At 42.1% G+C, this 16,719-nt stretch overlaps 1 protein-coding gene across 3 annotated transcripts in view; it reads left to right on the top strand.

Moving 5' to 3' along the window:
• The window catches only part of GABRA5 (gamma-aminobutyric acid type A receptor subunit alpha5), a 57,935-nt gene that overhangs the window by 14,946 nt on the left and 26,270 nt on the right, over window positions 1-16,719 (top strand). For all 3 annotated transcript variants that reach the window (XM_064438359.1, XM_064438369.1, XM_064438352.1), the window contains one exon: window positions 13,852-13,934. In XM_064438359.1, coding sequence (XP_064294429.1) covers window positions 13,852-13,934 — 83 coding nt within the window. The remainder of the gene's footprint in view (window positions 1-13,851; window positions 13,935-16,719) is intronic.

The raw sequence follows: 16,719 nt of genomic DNA, 5'->3' as shown, positions 1-16,719 counted from the left end.
GCAAGCTTCCCAGACTGTACGTAGGAGTAATCCGTGCAGAGAGGATTGGACCCTCTGTCATTGACGGAGATGCCTGAATTGCTTTTGCAACCTCGCATCTGGGTGCTCGAATGAAGAGGAGGAAAGCAGCCGAGCCGATGCTGACCTTCCATCTTATTTGACTTCCAAATATGCCGAGTATGATCAGCTGCACAAACTTCCAGCTTTAGCACTGTCACTACGTACATTTTCATGATACATGTGTTTACTTATAGAGAAAAAGGTATTATTTGCGTATTGCATTTGATAATATGCTGTCTAGGTCAGAAGTTGATGGGCTATATGTTGCTAGGGAAATCTAATAAATGGGCTTCTGTATACATGCAGTATTAAAACCCCTCTGCATGAATATAGGAACACAACATGCTCTTTACACAGATTTCATAGGCAGCAGCGTCCTCTGCAGGGAATAACTTAGAAATTCTGATTGTCTTTGATTTGGTAGGCCCTATTTGATTTATTTCACTAATGTGGTTTACAAATTATACACTGCTGAACTGAATGCTGCAAATTCTGTTTCTGCCCCTAGAGGGGAGTGTTGTCCGTATCTCCACTTTTAAATTTTAATTTATTTATTTTTTTTTTTTACTAAGAGTACTGTGGTAAAAAAGCATGAGCAAATATACTTCATAGTTCTCTAATCTGTGTAGAAAATAGCTTTGTGAATGGAGTCAAAAGTTGATTATTTTGCTTTTAAAAACTTTAAAGATATTTAGTTTATCTTATCTGAGAAATAAATGTTATAAAAAGCATAAAGCTCATTTGTTCCAGGAAACTATTCTGAAAAATGGGGACAGGGGTTTAAGCAACCTTTTCTGGCTAAGGGAACCAACATGTCTCAGTGAGCTGTGTTTTTTCACTCGGTGGGAATTGGCTGTGGAGACAGAAGCTCTGACAAACTTTGCTGTAGGATGCCAGAAAAAAGCTGGGAGTCTGCTTCCACCCCCACTCTCCCCCCTTCCCCTCCCCCCCCACCCAAACTTGTATGAAGTAGAGCATGCTCACTAGAGGTAAACCTTTGGGCCATAACTGAACTTTTGGCCAGCAGTTCATAAGGAGTTTTTAATGATTTTTTCTATCAGCTTGTAGATACTGGAAAATCTTTTTGCGTCATCACAAGGGTTAGGCTCCTTGGAGCCCCACTCTCGCCATCATTTTGAAAGGACCCCAAGCCATTTTTGCTACCAGTAGGGCTGCCAGGCACCTGATACAATTTGGGTTTTTAAATGTGACATGGTCATACATCTGAAGAGTGTACAAACAAAATTTTCTCATGTTATTATGGTAACTGAATGTTGCCAGAGATCCTGAGTGTGTATAAAGTTGAATCTGTGCCATTAATCTTCAAATGTGTAATACATCAGCTGGAGACTGCAGATATTTGTCAGTACAGTGTTTAAGACACTCCAAAAATATTAGTACAGCCCTGAAATATAGTTATCTTTACCACTCCTGGAAGACATTTAAAATTCAGCAATGTGTAGGATGGCTATCCACTTGATGGCAGCATAACCACGCTGCTTGCTGTTCTCGAGCACATACACAGGCTTAGCTAGGCTGAAAATACTGCTTCTAACATTAGCACTGAGCATTAAAATTGTATGTGCAAGTGTACACGTGTCCTGGGTGTGTGTTAGCACAAAGTCTGTTCTTACATGAAGCGCTTCATTAGCAAGCTAACCATTTTATGCCGTAGAGCTATTGATTATAAAACCAGTTGACTGGAAGATGCGGTGCTGTTTTCGAGACTTCCATTGGGACAGCCGGGCTTTGTTTGCTTAGCTTTTTTTAAGGGAAGATTGTTCTATGAAAAATGTCTGTGTTCTCAAGCTCTGACTTTGCCAGAAGGCAGCCTTTCCCAGATGCAGGTTTGCTTGTGTGGCCCTGAGCAAGGAGTGACCAGCAAATCTACACTTTAAAATGAACCCTTAGTTTTCAATCAGCCAGCCGTCTAGATGGGAACATTTCTGTTCAATTTGCATACTTTGTTCTTCTTTCAAAGGGAAGATTTCATTTATGCATCCATTTATATTTACAGAAAGGGCTCTGGCAATGCTTTTGGGCATTGTATAAATATTACAAAACTAATTAGGAGCTATCAAGCCATACAAATACACATTTCCTTTCCCCGTGTTAGGCTTGCTGCCTCTTCTTTCATATTAAAGCTTCAAACTGCCTGAAGCTGGAAGAAATAAAAATAATTTCTTCACATTGGGCTGAATCTTGCAGAGTGATGAAAACTGCCATGGTGGCAAGGACTCTCAGCTGCTTTTCATCAATTCAGATTTTGACAGAGTGAGAGAAAATAGAGATATACAAAGTGAAGGGCCCTTCCCTGAGGACAGCAGCAGGATCCTTGCTTTAACACCAAGCCTATCGGTTTCCGTCTCTCTCCTTTGATTGTACTTTGCCCCATTTCGCAAAAGTTGTCCTTCAAGGAACCGAAATCTGTTGTATTGGAAGATCCATGGCTGGAGTTACCCATGGGGAGAGAAAGGCATCAGAGGAGACTGTGGTGTAATACATTCAAAATGGGCAATTATGACCTGCCCAAATATAGTCCTTATGTAGAGTGCGTGACAATAGCCTATTCTGCTGGTAATAAAAGTGGGCAGAGCCCCGCAGAGATCTCCATCACAGAGACAGGAACTTGCACAGCGAGGGCAGAATTGATTAAAAGACAAAACCCAAACCAGAACCAGCCCATCCTTGGATGAAGGAGATGTTTGCCTGGACTTTGAGGGGTTACAAAAGGTCCAACTTTAGTTCCAGGTCTGTGCTGAGCAGACCCGTCTTTCCCTTGGGGTTAGCTGGTACAATTTCTGCCAGATTCCCTTGTGCTCTGCCTGCTTTGTAAGAACAAACACGTCGAGGTATCATTAACTTCTGCAGACAGGCTGACCTGATGTCTCAGGTGTGCATGGAGGGGACGGGGTGACAGACAGAATCCGGAGGGAAGTGGTGCCCTAGAAGGTACCCCCGAGGAAAGGCAGTTGCATTGGTGACTGTCTTTGCCCAAATCTGCAGATGGGTCCCAGCTTCTGCAGCTGGAGCCTTTGGAAGTACCTGGCAGATGCTGAAGAACTGTTATGACTATGCTATCTGTTTTTATTACCAGGGGAGGGTAACATTATAGTGAACTCCTAGTCATTTCACTTAAACTGAAATGAAAGTCTTCATCTGCCTAACCAGAAACACAGTCCCCTGAAGTACCTTTATGTTTTTGCTGAAACATCAGGCTGCCAATGAGCAATCTAAAATGTGCTGTGGTGGAGTACACCAGGCAGGATGGGTGAGATTCACCTCAGCTAGTTTTACTCATAGGTAATATTGATGGCTGCAGCTGAGCCTCTTGGCTCAGAATTGCTCCCAGTGCAGGGGAGAGACTTTCTTAAGCAGTTAGTTGTCTGCATTATTTCAGATGTCTACTTTAGTATGAAAGATGCTTATTTCTCTCTGCCCACACTTCAGGAGGTTCCTGGTTTTTTCACAGTGGCAGAAAAAGGATCATAGGGTAACTACTGCTACTATTGATGTCTGTGTTTAGTCACACAAGTCCCACCCTATCTACTTATTTTGCATTGGTCTTTCTCACCCCCATACTTATGTGGGGTGGCAACTGGAGATTGGTAGTGCATAAGTCGCCTAAAGCTATGGCATGTTCTGGGCAGCAGCTGGTCCTGTAGCTGTGTTGTGGAGGACTTGCAGAGTTTCCTCTCCATGCAACATAAAGCCTAAGGTTGTGCAAGTGCAGCTCTTAAGTTGGGTTCAGTACTCCACTTTTGTCTAGGTGGGTGTAAGAGGGAATAAAACACACCTTAGGAGAAGCTCAGGAAACCCCAACAAATTGCAATCCTGCCTTTGTTTGTTTAGATGAAGGGAAGAGTCCTTGCGGTGCGTATAGCAGAAGAATTTTGTTGGTGAGGAAAGGGATAACTAGCGAGGGACGCCAGAGGCCAGCTCGCTGCTGGTGGGTGCCAGGTAGCTGTGGCTGAGTCAAGAGTGGAGGATCAGGAAGATGCATCTGATGCCTTAGGTGAGACAGGGGTTTGCAAGAAATGGGGGTAGAAGGGTTTTGGGGAGCAGGATACTTGGTATTGATGATGGTCGCTCAGGAATACCTAGAAGGTACTGCAGACTGGGATACAGATCTCTGAAGTAGTCAGAAAGTAAAAGCATGTGTGTGAGGAATAAAGGGCTTAGGGAGGCTGGAGAGTGGCTCCAAGCTGTTTCAGAAAAGAAGAAAGGAAGGGCCTGGTCTAAGATGCTTCAGAGATGTCTGAGCTGATGAACATATTATGGTGGAGTGAGAAATTAATCCTGGATCATGTTATATCACAATTATCCTGTACAAAATTTTTGGCAATTTGCCCTTCTCTGAAGGCTTCATCAAATCAAAATACCAATATTTATAGCTGAGTAAATTCATGCAATGGGCATTGTCCCATTCCTTTCTACTTGGCTTCTTCAGCCTTTCTACAGGAATGTGTCTTAGTGTGATGCTGCAGATAAGAAAACGCACGTGGCTTGTCATTTAGTCCACTAGCAGTGCCAGTTTCTAGTCTTTTGTCTACTCTGTTCTGTAGAAGTCTTCAGACATTGTCTTTGGAGACCTCAGTTACTTTCTAAGATATCTTATTATTTTAGCTTATCTTATATTGATTTTCAGCCTGACTTATTCTGTTTGCTACTGTTAAATTAAAATTTCCTGAAACCACATACACAAATTTGTATCTTACAGTCATGTTTATATCACTGAAACAATTCCAAACTGTTATTTCTATCTGGTTGCTCTAAATGAGGAAGCAAAACTTTTTCACCAGGCTCTAGCTAAAATCCTGAGTTTGTATCCATTATGTGCACTATATTGAGTGAAAAAGCCTAGGAAGAATTTCTGCAAGAAAGGCTGGCCTTCCCTTTGCATACTCCTGTCAGGAATTCGGGCCAGGAAACTTTGGGACCAGAAGGGGTGATAAAACCCTGTATTGTTTTAATCGCTCAGTCATACTTCACAAGGTTGTCTCATTGCTCTGCAGTCATCTCGTCAGTGGCTAATGACCTGTCCATGTGAAAAAAAGACTATGTTTTGACGTGGAGATTCAGCTAGAGGATAAGGAAAATTAGCAAAAATTACTTAGTCAAAATAATGAATACCTACTATGTTTTTGCCACTAACTGGGCATCTTAAAACATCTACGCAAACTGATTTCAGCATCAATTCAACACAAACTACTATCTCTAGGTTTGCTCAGTCCAGTGGTCCATTCTACTTGCTTTTTTGCTGTTCTGTCTCTTCTGAAGGTGTCACTAAGGTGACCTGTTGCTGAGGTGTAGGCACAGCTCTGTAGTCCCTGTTTGCATGCAAGAGCACAGGCCTGCATGACCTGGGGGAAATAGTACCCCACTAATCTTGATAGGAACAGGGAGCTCCCATCCAACTGCATAACTGCATCTTCATCCTGGGGAAATCTGGGTTGAGAGAAGGAGCCAAGTACATTGTTAAACATGGTTTAGTATGAGGACAGTCAAATGTCACTAGGAGATTTGGCCCTTCTTTCCCTCAGGTTGTACTGTAGCAAACAGGTGCTTATGCTGTAGCAGATGCTAGTGCTGGTGGTGGTATAAATAGCAAACAGATGGTTTGAGGCCTGTTTAATGGCTCTTTATGGTGTGAAACAGCTGAGGGATCAGAGGGCTCTTTCCCTGGAGCAGCGAGCACCCGCACCCTGCCCCTTTATCTGGCATTTCATCCATGTACTGATCAGGAGCATACAGCATTTCAGAGGCAAGGCAAAAACCCCAGATAATAATGTCCTGTTCAGATGGCTAAACAACATCTTCCGTGTACCAGTAGGGGTACATACAAATAGGCGTCTGCACATGTTTTGCTGTGAAAGAGCATATTGTCAAATTGCTTGATGCGTACCCCATTCACACAGAGGCGTGGAGGAGCACTGAAGTTACACAAAAGGCAGGAGGTCTTGATGAGATGTGGTCTGGGAGGTGGACATAGAAGTGTGAGGTGAATAAGAAGAGGCTGAGGTTAAATGAGAGTTGCTGAAAGGAAACTGTGGTGAGATGTTTTGGAACTCTAGATCATTTGTCTGAACTGTGGAAAATAATCAAGGATTTCAGCTCTGTATTTAGGGTTGCCAGATCATAATCCCTCCTACCTACCCTCCCATGTCTGTACATTGCAATCTAGATGTGAGAGAGCCCAAATGGCCTGGTACTGCCCATCTGCTTCCCCCCGACCCTTATTGCGTTCTAAATCCAGCTCATTTTTCTCTATGGAAAATACTGCATGCAGTTTTGTGCCTGTCCATACAAATATAGAGGTTGTGTGAACTGGAAGGAAGGAATAGGATGGCTGTGCAGGCAGATAACCCTCATCTACAGGGAAACGTGTGCCATACTGACAGGCAAAAATGGAGAAACAAAAGCCGCTTTGGCCAGTCACAAAAGCCGCTTTGGCCAGTCAGAAAACCTGCACCAATCAAATCATCTAACAGGTGGTATCAACACTGGAGGGATGGGTGCACTGTGCCGTGTTCATCACTGTCCTTAGCCTTCATCACCTACGGTGTCGGCAAGAGCTTTCTGTTCTCCCTTCTTCTTCGTGTATTTGGGTTTTCTCCCTTTGAAAGGAAGGGCCGCGCCCCCGTGCGGTTGGGTGGCACTGGGCTTTGCCTTCACCAGCTGGTTCTGCCAGCATAGACTCATAGAATCATAATGAAGTGTGGGCTGGTTGAGATGCTGTTTCCCATTTTACCTGCATCAACAACTGCATCAGCTTCTCAGTGTTGTTAGTAGAGTTAGATTTTTGGTTTTTAATTCAAGAGTTCAGTAAAACTAGAAGCTTATGCAGAGGAGAGATTTCAAGGCCTTCTTCATGGGGTGTCAAGGAAAGTTCATAACGAATAAGGGACTAGCAAGGAGACAAAGCTAGGAGAGGTTTTTAAGTAAAACTATCAAGTAGATGAGTGTGATATTGTGCTACAGCATTCATAGCTGCATAGCCATAGTCATCTAAAGTTTCTTTAGGAAAGTAAGGTTTGTAGGCAGAGTACCTAAAGAAGGAGTGCCAAAAAGTTTGGGTTTTTTTTTACTGCACCAGTTAGTCTGGTAAATAAAGCAAGCTTCTTCCATCAAGTTTTACGTTGCTCGTGGACTTCATTAGACACCTTGCATAGTGAGGACGGATAAGCATAAACTCAGTGCTCCATCCATTGCTTTTATCCATATTAAGGAAATATTGTAGAATGGAAGATATTACCTCTACTATAAACTTTTACCAGGAGCTGTGGAAATGTGTTTCTTTCTATAACCCCCAAATCCCTATCAAAGATCAGATCATTTAAGTGTCCTATTGTTTATTTCATTGCCTTTCTCAGTTCTTCACGTGTCTAGAGGCTGAACATCCCCTCTGTCGCCGTCTAAAAGTGTGCTTTGGATATGCCAAGGTACTCCACAGGCAGGGAGGCCATTCCTATAGTGGTGCTGCTTTTGAGATCAATCCTGTCCACCTATCATCTCAGGATAACCTACTCTTCAGCACAGTTAATCTAGGCAATTGAAGTCTTGTTTTCTCACTTCAACATAAGCTATGCTAAGGATTTGGTTTGCTTAAAATGAGAGTTTTGCTGTCAAGTACACCATGCATCTGAATTATGTATTCACGACTCACAAAAACATCAGTAACTGGAGCTCTCAGTCTTCCATAGTCCTTTCCCTGTGGCATTTTCAAAGCAAATTTTGGTGTTACATAAAGATAACACATCTCAGTATCCCAGGAAAGTTGGGAAAGGGTAGTATTCTTGGCAGAGTTGTTATGAAGGAAAGATGGACTAAGACACAAATTTCTGCAAACCACCTCACTCCAACTCCTAGCTTTAGTTTCTATTCTGTGTTCACTTTCTTTGGTGGACCCCAAGAAAATGACTGTACAACCAGCATTATAGATAACTGCCTTCACATCCCACACAGAGGTGCAGAACAGGGCCTCGAGTCCATATTTTGGCCTCTTATCCAATACAGTGATGGAGATTCTTGAGCAAGGCAGTGTTTGAATTACCAAGAATAATCACTTCTTTCCCCTGAGCCAGGCTGCAGACAGTCACCCAGCCAGGGACAGGTTTCAGGGTGAGACTTACAGCCATCGATACTGTCACTGCATGTGTATACACATCCTAACACTTCTATGCTGGTTAGGTAACCCACTGTCACCACCATCCACAGTGTTTGTTAGGACTGTATGGGAAGTGCTTCAGAACCAAGAAAGGTCTTTACATATATGTGTGTGTGTGTGTTTGTCTGTGTGTCTGTGTATATACGCTCATGTACTTGAGGAACACAGGGGACATCAGCTCCCTGGACTACACACTCAATGTGCTGGGGCCTGTAACAACTCTTGCTTTAAAACCTTTTGAAAGGAATGAGAGTTTGGTTTTAAAGGTGCTCCCAAGACATCACAGTAGGAGAATGGGGTGAGTAGTTGCATCCTAGGTCAAGGCTAAATGAGTAATTCCACAAACCTAACAATGTGTTCACAGTTTGAAAAAAAAAAAACCAACCCAAACCAGCAACTCTCTGTTACTCTGTTATCTGCATGAGCGTGTGAGGGTGGGTACTGGACATGCCACAAGGGCTTAAATTATTCTGCTGGAGGTCTGATGGAGCAGGTGTCCAGGGAAGCTCCTCCTGGAGTTGGCTCCTGAGCAGGGTCTGACCAGACCCTGAAGCCTCCCTTTGCAGGGAGCCAGCCAGCCCCTTCGGGTGGGGTACAGCTTGGGGTGGGGTAAGAGGCTGGATCCACTTAAGTCTCTTTTGGCAGGTTGGGGAGACATGAAGATAGATTTGAGATTAATTTCAGGCAAACATTTTGTCTTTTTTTAAGGAAAATGGTGATGGCTGGCCTTACGCTGGGAAGGGCACTTCGGCTCTTCTGCGCCCATTCTGGCCTGAGCGCCACAGCAGGTACTGGTTGCCAGCACAGGTAGGGCCAAAGCACAGCATTAAAATGCTGCTTTTAATCAGGGGCAAGGGCAATGCACAGAAATCAACAACTAAGAAGATGCAGCTGGTTTGGCGATTAGGGCAAAACAGGCGAAGAGCTTCGTATCTCTCTGGCCCCAATACCTCAGAGCCAAGAAAACTTTCCTTGTCTCCCTCTCATCAGTAACTCTTGTTATTCAACACTTATCTTGAGTTAACTTCTCCCAAAAGCCAGTGGTGACTCTGCCTTTCCGCTCCCCTCTCCCTCTAAAGCTTTCTGTTTTAATTTGTTTGCATACTAAAGCTAGTTGCTGATAAGGAAAAGCAAGTTCTTGCGTCTGTCTGTTGGCTCCCCAGGCAGGTGAATGCCGCAACCTCCTGCCTGGCAGCTGCAGATAATACTCCAGAAAGCGTTTTCTGCACTTCTGGGGTAGCAGAGAGATGATAGCTTTGCTCAGTCTCTGAGCTCTTTTCCCCTGAGTAGGAGCAGATGCTTCTTGCATTGAGGGAAATCACAGGAACAGCAGGGAGGTCACTGCAGCCCCCTAAACTGGCTCTTGCAGGACAGAGTGCCTTGTGCTCTCCTTGAAGCACACTTGCTGTGGATGTCTGGCTCCCAAACATCTACATTTATTTCCTTGCCACATCCTTGACTTTAACACTTCCTTCTCCCCCACCTGTTAAAAAGCAGTGGGCTCTTGAAAGCATCATCTTACTTAATTCTCCAGTCAAAATGGTTGAAGGTGACTTTTCTGGGGTGAAGACTTGCTGCTTGAATTGTGCTTTTCTTAGATGGCTGTTCACTTATGTGCCTATATTTTGCTGAAACAGAACACAGTTCAGTAATCCAAATGTATGTTCTTAAAGTAAAGGCTATACCTAATGAAGCTTTGATGAAACTTTCATGTGCAATTATGGATGATAAGTGAAATAATTTGTAGACCTAACTTTTTTTTTTCAGATAGTTAAGGTATGCTGTAGCATTTTGTTGGTTGATTAACATTTGGATAGCAGTGTATGTACTTGGAGCATTATGAAAGTGAGAATTTGTAATTCGTAATGAAGCAGCAACTGTAACCCAGGTTTGTAACGTATTTTGGGTGAATACTGGCCCCACTGAAGTCAAGAAGAATTTTATCATTAACTTCAATAAAATCAGAGTTTCGTCCTCCCATTGTAAAGGACCTTTAACAGCCACTTATAATCTTGTCAAAAACTCTGTTTGAGTGAAACTAATCCCATAGGGCTTTTATTAAGACAGAATGATGGTGGAGGAGGAAAGCTTTTAAATGCCTCTGTTGGAAAGAACTCCAGTTTGAGCAGTGCTTGTGCTGTGACAGAAAAATCCTGGTTTGGAGACTTGACTCTAGCTCAGATAACTGTGCTGCAATGAGCACAGCAAGATAGTTCTGGAGTGGCCATATAAAAAGCATTAGGCAAAGGCTGTTTAATATATGCATGCCAAGGCCTCCTTTCTCCCGATAAATGTAAATGGGGAGTAATTTTGTTATAATCAGCTGTGTAAACTAGGGTATGCAAAGGGTACCTAAGCTTTAACACTATGTTAAAAGCCAAAGTGTGCAAATATCACCCCAGGTGATATTTGAAGGAGCAGACCCAGATCTCAATTTCTTTGTGACTCCTGGAGCTATGATCTGAATATATAGTTTGTACTGTGCACATAGGAGCAAATCTGTATGCAGTGACCCATTCTTCCAGCCCCCAGAGTGTAAGAGGTGGCTGCTGTGCTGCTTTTTTTTTTTCCTGTATGCAGTAGAAAATCCAATCTCTTTGAACCAGGAGTCAATTTAGTGACCCTGTTTTTCAGGTCCTCACACAGTAATGAAAAACAGCTACTGTTGGGCACAGAGTGCTCTGCAGAAATTCAGGGTGGTGACATTTATGCGGTGTATCAGAACCCACAGTCAAGTTTTCTGTTGCTTTGCCCATTACAAGATGCTTCACAAGCCTCGGGTAATGCCCCCTTTGTAAGAGCATTTACTGAGCATTTTAAATTTACATAAGAGGCCCAGCTACATACTTTTTAAGAATAGCATGTAACAAATAGGTATAGCCAGTTCATTTGTTCAGGATGGGCAGACTAAGAGTGGCCCTAGGATGGAGGCACGGGAAAAGGAAAGAAGCATGCAGGTATCATTGATAATGAGCAAAAGGAACTTCTTCATCCAAAGAATCCATGTTAATGAAAGGATAGGCTGTACCCAAGCACATCTGCAGCTGCTCAGTTCTCCCCACCCCTGGGCTAGACCCAGAAGACTGCGCCAGGCACCATCGCATCACCAGGGTCTTTACAGCTTCTGAGACAGTTAGTGGCAGCCCGGTGCCCTCCAGCCTCACGTGCTACCTTTTCATTTAAGACAGGCAGAAATAATTTCTGGAGGCACTTAATTAAGTTCCACTGGGTCACAGTCTCTGTGCACCTCATCTTCACTTTTCTTCCACATTTATGGTTTAGGAATGGCTACAGCCTTCCTCATTGCACACAAGGGTTATTTCCAGGGTTACAGGCAGCAGGATACAATTCATAGGACCATCAGATGAAACAGAAGGTCTTATTCATTATTTTGCATTGATTCCACAGCTGCTCTCTTGGTAAGATGGATACCGGGATCCATCCCTTCCTTGGAGGTTTGCACATGACAAGTATGTTTATTAAAATGTTGTCAAGCTGCAGCCTTTGAAACAAAATACTTGAACTGTTGGTAAATGAAGAGACAGAGACAGACTGCTTTCTTATGGCACTTGGAGCAAGGTTTCTGAATTTATCAAGAAAATTAAATTTGCAATACTTAGTACAGAAAATATAATGATGCGCAGGAGGAATGTCAGCCTTGCTTTAAAGTACCCATTAGAATGATTTTTATGAAAAGAATGCAAGTTCTGGACAGGGTGCTACCAGAAGCAGCTTGTTAAATTCATCCATGTAGCACTCTCAGTGACTGTAGCTTTGCTGGCTTCGGTGTCAAAGGGCAGGCCCCACTGCAGACAACTTTGTATTTTAGTGATTTTAAAATTTCTTTTGCAAGAATAAAGCCCAAGAAAAGTTTTGCCTAAGGGCAGGTATCTCAGGCCTCAGCCATTTCTTTTTCATATTGTAGACTTCCTGTCTGTTCTTATCAAATGATACATTATCTCTGCTCTGAACTGATTTTTTTTTCTTTTCCTTTGTATGTTGTATTATCTTTATGTTTTCTATTACTCTTTGCAGTTTGCCTTTTTCCCTCCCCGCTTCCTAGCCCATCCTCATGATGCAATCTCTAGCCAACGATACTATTGCATTTCTCTGTACTTATTTTGCCATTTCCAGCTATTGGTAAAGCTCCAGAGTATCTGTGCATTGGCAGAGAGTGGAGCTGTTTCCCCCAATTTGTTATCCATGTAGCCAGAGTGCCCCAGCAAGGCATCATTGTGTTGTATTGAATTGGACTGACTGAACACTGTGCCATCTGTACACGGACAGATTGTTACCCTTTTACGATCCCTTTGGATAGAGGTTCTTGTAGCAGGAATACTTGCTTTGGTGTGCTAATGTGAAGTGGTGAGTATATATAGCCAGGGAGTATGGCTACGTGTGGCTGTTGTGATAGGAAAGGGTACTTTTGCATTCTGGTAGTAGGGTGTTGTGGATTTCTTTGCAGATTTTGGCCCCCCAGGCAGCAGTTTGGTGAGGAACCAGGCTGGCCTCCAGCAGAGCCCTGCATCACCGCAGCACCCCGCAGTTTGTGAGGCTTTGAGTGTCTCTGGCCTGTCGGCTCTGAGGCAGAATAGCAGCATCAAATGAGAAAGCCATAAGGATATTCATAATGTAAAATGAGATTTGCATCCTCACTATTCTGAGCAAACCATCTGTATTATGCAAATATCAAAATGGCCTAATCAAAAGCAGGTTCTCATTGTGGTATGTGCTGCATGCACCTAGAAGAGTAAGCTTTGGCTCTCGATATGTGCTCTCTGCTCAGAAATTTACCTTAGACTTTTCTTTGTGTTCAGCTTGATCTGTCAGTACTACAGAACATCCATAGGATATATCTATTTTTTTCCTAAAGAGTTTTTCCTTCCCTACCCATTTGCCCACTATAGCTCAAGAATTTCCATACAGTGGCAGGGCGATCCAGGATGGAATTGTTTCCCCAGGCAATACGCTGGGGAAAATGGCCCTGGTGTTTTTTCCTGACAAGGTGCCTACATAATTCACAATTGGACTGCCCCAATTCCATTTGAATTCCACAAAAACTAACTGCAGTGCTATATAAAGTAATATATATAGATATAGATATAAATAGGTAATTGACTTGATATATGACATTTTATATAGCTATAACTATTTCTTTTATATACTTATATTTGTTTATCAATATTTATGTATTTAAATAGTTACATCCATATATGAAGTCAATGCTTCTTTATGTCTGTAACTGTGCTATACTCAGGAGTCAAATTCCTCCTCCAGTCGCAGTATCTACAGACAGCAGATAAGAATAAGGTGCATGGCAGAAGCACCATCACAGGAGTTCCTTCACATACTAGTAAGAAAGAATGATCTTACTGAAACAGCTTACATAAATAAAATCAGTTCATGTGTCTCAGTGTTACTAGATAAGGTCTACAGCACGCACACTCAGTGGTCCACCTGGCTTATCTCACATTCAGTTTAACAGGGGCTTTCTGTGATTTCAGCAGGAGCGAGGAGCCTTCAGGAAAAGCTTGCTTGTGTCAGCCCTCATGTATTGTGGTGAGAGGCCTAAAGTGAAGACGCCAGGGAAAAAAATGATGTGTTTTCTTTTTATTCCCTCACAGATTGACCATCTCTGCTGAATGTCCCATGCAGCTTGAAGATTTCCCAATGGATGCACATGCTTGCCCATTAAAATTTGGAAGCTGTAAGTTGTCTACTGAAATAAGAACTGGAAAAATCTGTTGTTATCTGGCTTTTCACGTTCAGCTGCGTCTTGCACGAATCATTCACCCTTCCCCAGGCTCCCCTTTTAACGTTGCTCATTAGCACCCCCAGTCTGCCACCCCTGCTACTACCCTGCTGCTCATTTTCCATGAGTGTGCTTTATTTGGCACTGCCCCTTTTCAGCTCATACTTGAATGCTCTGTCATAAACGGTGAGCTGATGGGTGATATGTCTTATATATCCACATCAAGCTTAACAGCCGCTGTTAGATGGAGTAGTAGATGCAAACAGCTAAGTTGATAACTTGGTTTTACCTCTGTAGAAAAATGGAGCTTTCATTGGAAAGTATCAGATCGATGTGCTATTGTAGTACTTACATGAATCAGACTGCAGTGCGATATCTACATTGCATATATTAAAAGAGATCTAGAATACTAAAATAGGAAATATCTTTCCATTTGGCTTTAATAAATCCAGTCCTGTATCTTGTTATATGATGTTGCATAGACATGTATTTGTATATATGCACACATTCTTTTAAACTGTATGCTGAACGATGATTTTTCCTCAATTCCAAACCTCTAATCCACCACACTGCTGCCTTGCCAGAAGCTTACTTTAAAAATAACCTCAGGGGATCAGATGGTTATATCTAAATACAAAGCTCTTAATTAAAGTACAGATGAGGCTACTACAGTCGGCATTTTTTATTTCGGTAATCAAATCAGAGGTTGCAGGTGCAATCAGTGTCTCTAAAGACTTTTGAAAATTACCAGGCAAGGCATTTTGCTAGTCCCTGAAGCCACCTAACTTCAGCATTTTTCAATGTTTTTTCAGTCGTATCAATTTAGAGTCACTAATCCTAGCAAGATTAAGCTTTGCCTTTATCGTCTGGATGTGCCCTGGTTTAATACTGGCTATGCATTGTCTTCTAGTGGTCATACTAAGAGGTAAAAATACTGTTTACAGTAAGAATTACCAAATTACCAAGCTTAAGATGAACTGATTTCCCTTCCCTCTTCCAATCCAGGTAGACCCAGTTTCATCTGAATAGGCACCAGTATTTTACAAGGTCACTGCAGGTTCGGGTGTGTCCATTTACTTCAGCAGTGTTAACTTACGGCAAAGCCAATATAAATAGACCTTTACAGTCAACTTAAAAAATTATATGCAAAACATCCATTTCATCCCAAACTTGAAAATGGGAGAACATTTCACAGGGAAGTGTCATTATTTGTATATAGGGTTAAACAAAAGCTACTGAAAGAATTAAGATGAAAAAGAAAAATAAGTTGTCCTTCCTGTTATTACATATTCTTTACTGTATTGATAAAGTTGAAGTCACACCTGTTGGTCTCTAGTGCAGACTATAGAACTGGGATGTTGGGTAGTTTTATGAAATCTTGCAAATTATGCAATATAAAACTAAAAGATACATATTTAAACAAAGTTCCTGATGGAGCAGAGATCTGAAGCTCAACCTTAAAACTAAATGGATGCTTCAATACATTAGTAGACTAGGTGCAGTAAGGTACAGGTTCTAATGCTCCATATAGTAACACACACAAAAAAAGCCCACAAACATGCAAGTGCAGGAGATAACTTTACTAGATAAGTGATAAACACTTAGAAGGAGTACAGTCTTCAACAGCGTTGAAAAAAACCCAACAATCTGTCCAAATGCAATTACATGTTCTGCTTGTGCCAGGTGTGTTACATATTAATCACCTATTAGCACACAGGTAATTTTAACCCAGGGAAAAACAACACTGAAAAGCTATATTTTAGGCATGTGAGGGCTGAATATGATTTTAGTTCATGTTCCTTGCCACTCTCAGTATACAACCTTAGAGTGTATTTTATAAGCTACTACAAGTCATGTTTAAGTTCTTCCACAGTATATAGACGTGGAGCCATTTGGCCTTTGCTAGTCCACACTGGTAGCCTCTGCAGTAAATAAATATATAGGGACAAGCTATAGCCTTATGAATATCTGTATTACTGATCTGACAGCTCATTAGTAATTTATTGTGATTTAATATACAGATGTTTGCACACATAGCAGCCAATAAGTCAGGGTTTATTGAATTAGCCCAGATGTATTTTAGGAGAATACAATATTTATCCCCTATTTACACTAATATAGGTTTGCGTTAAGTCATCTTCAGGCTTGCAGCAAGACAAAGCCTAGAGGTGTATATTATACACATGCCCTTTCTTCTTTAGCTTTCCTCCCTGACTTTCCCCAGAGGGTTTCTTTTTAATGGTCTTCTTTCCAAGAAGGATTTTGAAAAGCCTCAAGGAATAGCATCAAAGTAAATGTTAAACACATTATCAGTAGAGCTGGGAGGGTGGAGAAGAGATGAGTGCTAAGTGGTCAGAGGGTGGAGAGAGCAAGGCAGCAAAACAAAGCAGCTGGTGCACAGGTGGATTCGCAGGAGAAAGGATGCCAAGAAGCCATTGGTACCACATCAGTGGCAGGAGCAGGTTATTATTTTTCTGGCTGCATCAGCATTCACTGCACTTGCTATAATTCAGCAAGCGAAAGAGAAAAAGCCTTGACATCTCCTTCAGTATTACAGAGAAGGAATTTTAATCTTGCTCACAGAAATAAATTTCTGAATAAATTGAATTCTTATGTCCCATTTGACTGGCTTCTTGCTATATTAGAATTGTGGGAGATTTTATGGGCCTAGGCAGCATTATATGTAGCAACAGAATATTTTGCAGAAATAATTAAAAGCAAGGTCGAATATGGGAAAAGG

Source organism: Phalacrocorax carbo, chromosome 1, assembly GCF_963921805.1.
Source record: "Phalacrocorax carbo chromosome 1, bPhaCar2.1, whole genome shotgun sequence".
In the NCBI taxonomy this organism is placed as follows: Eukaryota; Metazoa; Chordata; class Aves; order Suliformes; family Phalacrocoracidae; genus Phalacrocorax; species Phalacrocorax carbo.
The sequence above is the reverse complement of the archived record's forward strand: the minus strand, read 5'-3'. Positions and strand labels throughout refer to the sequence as shown.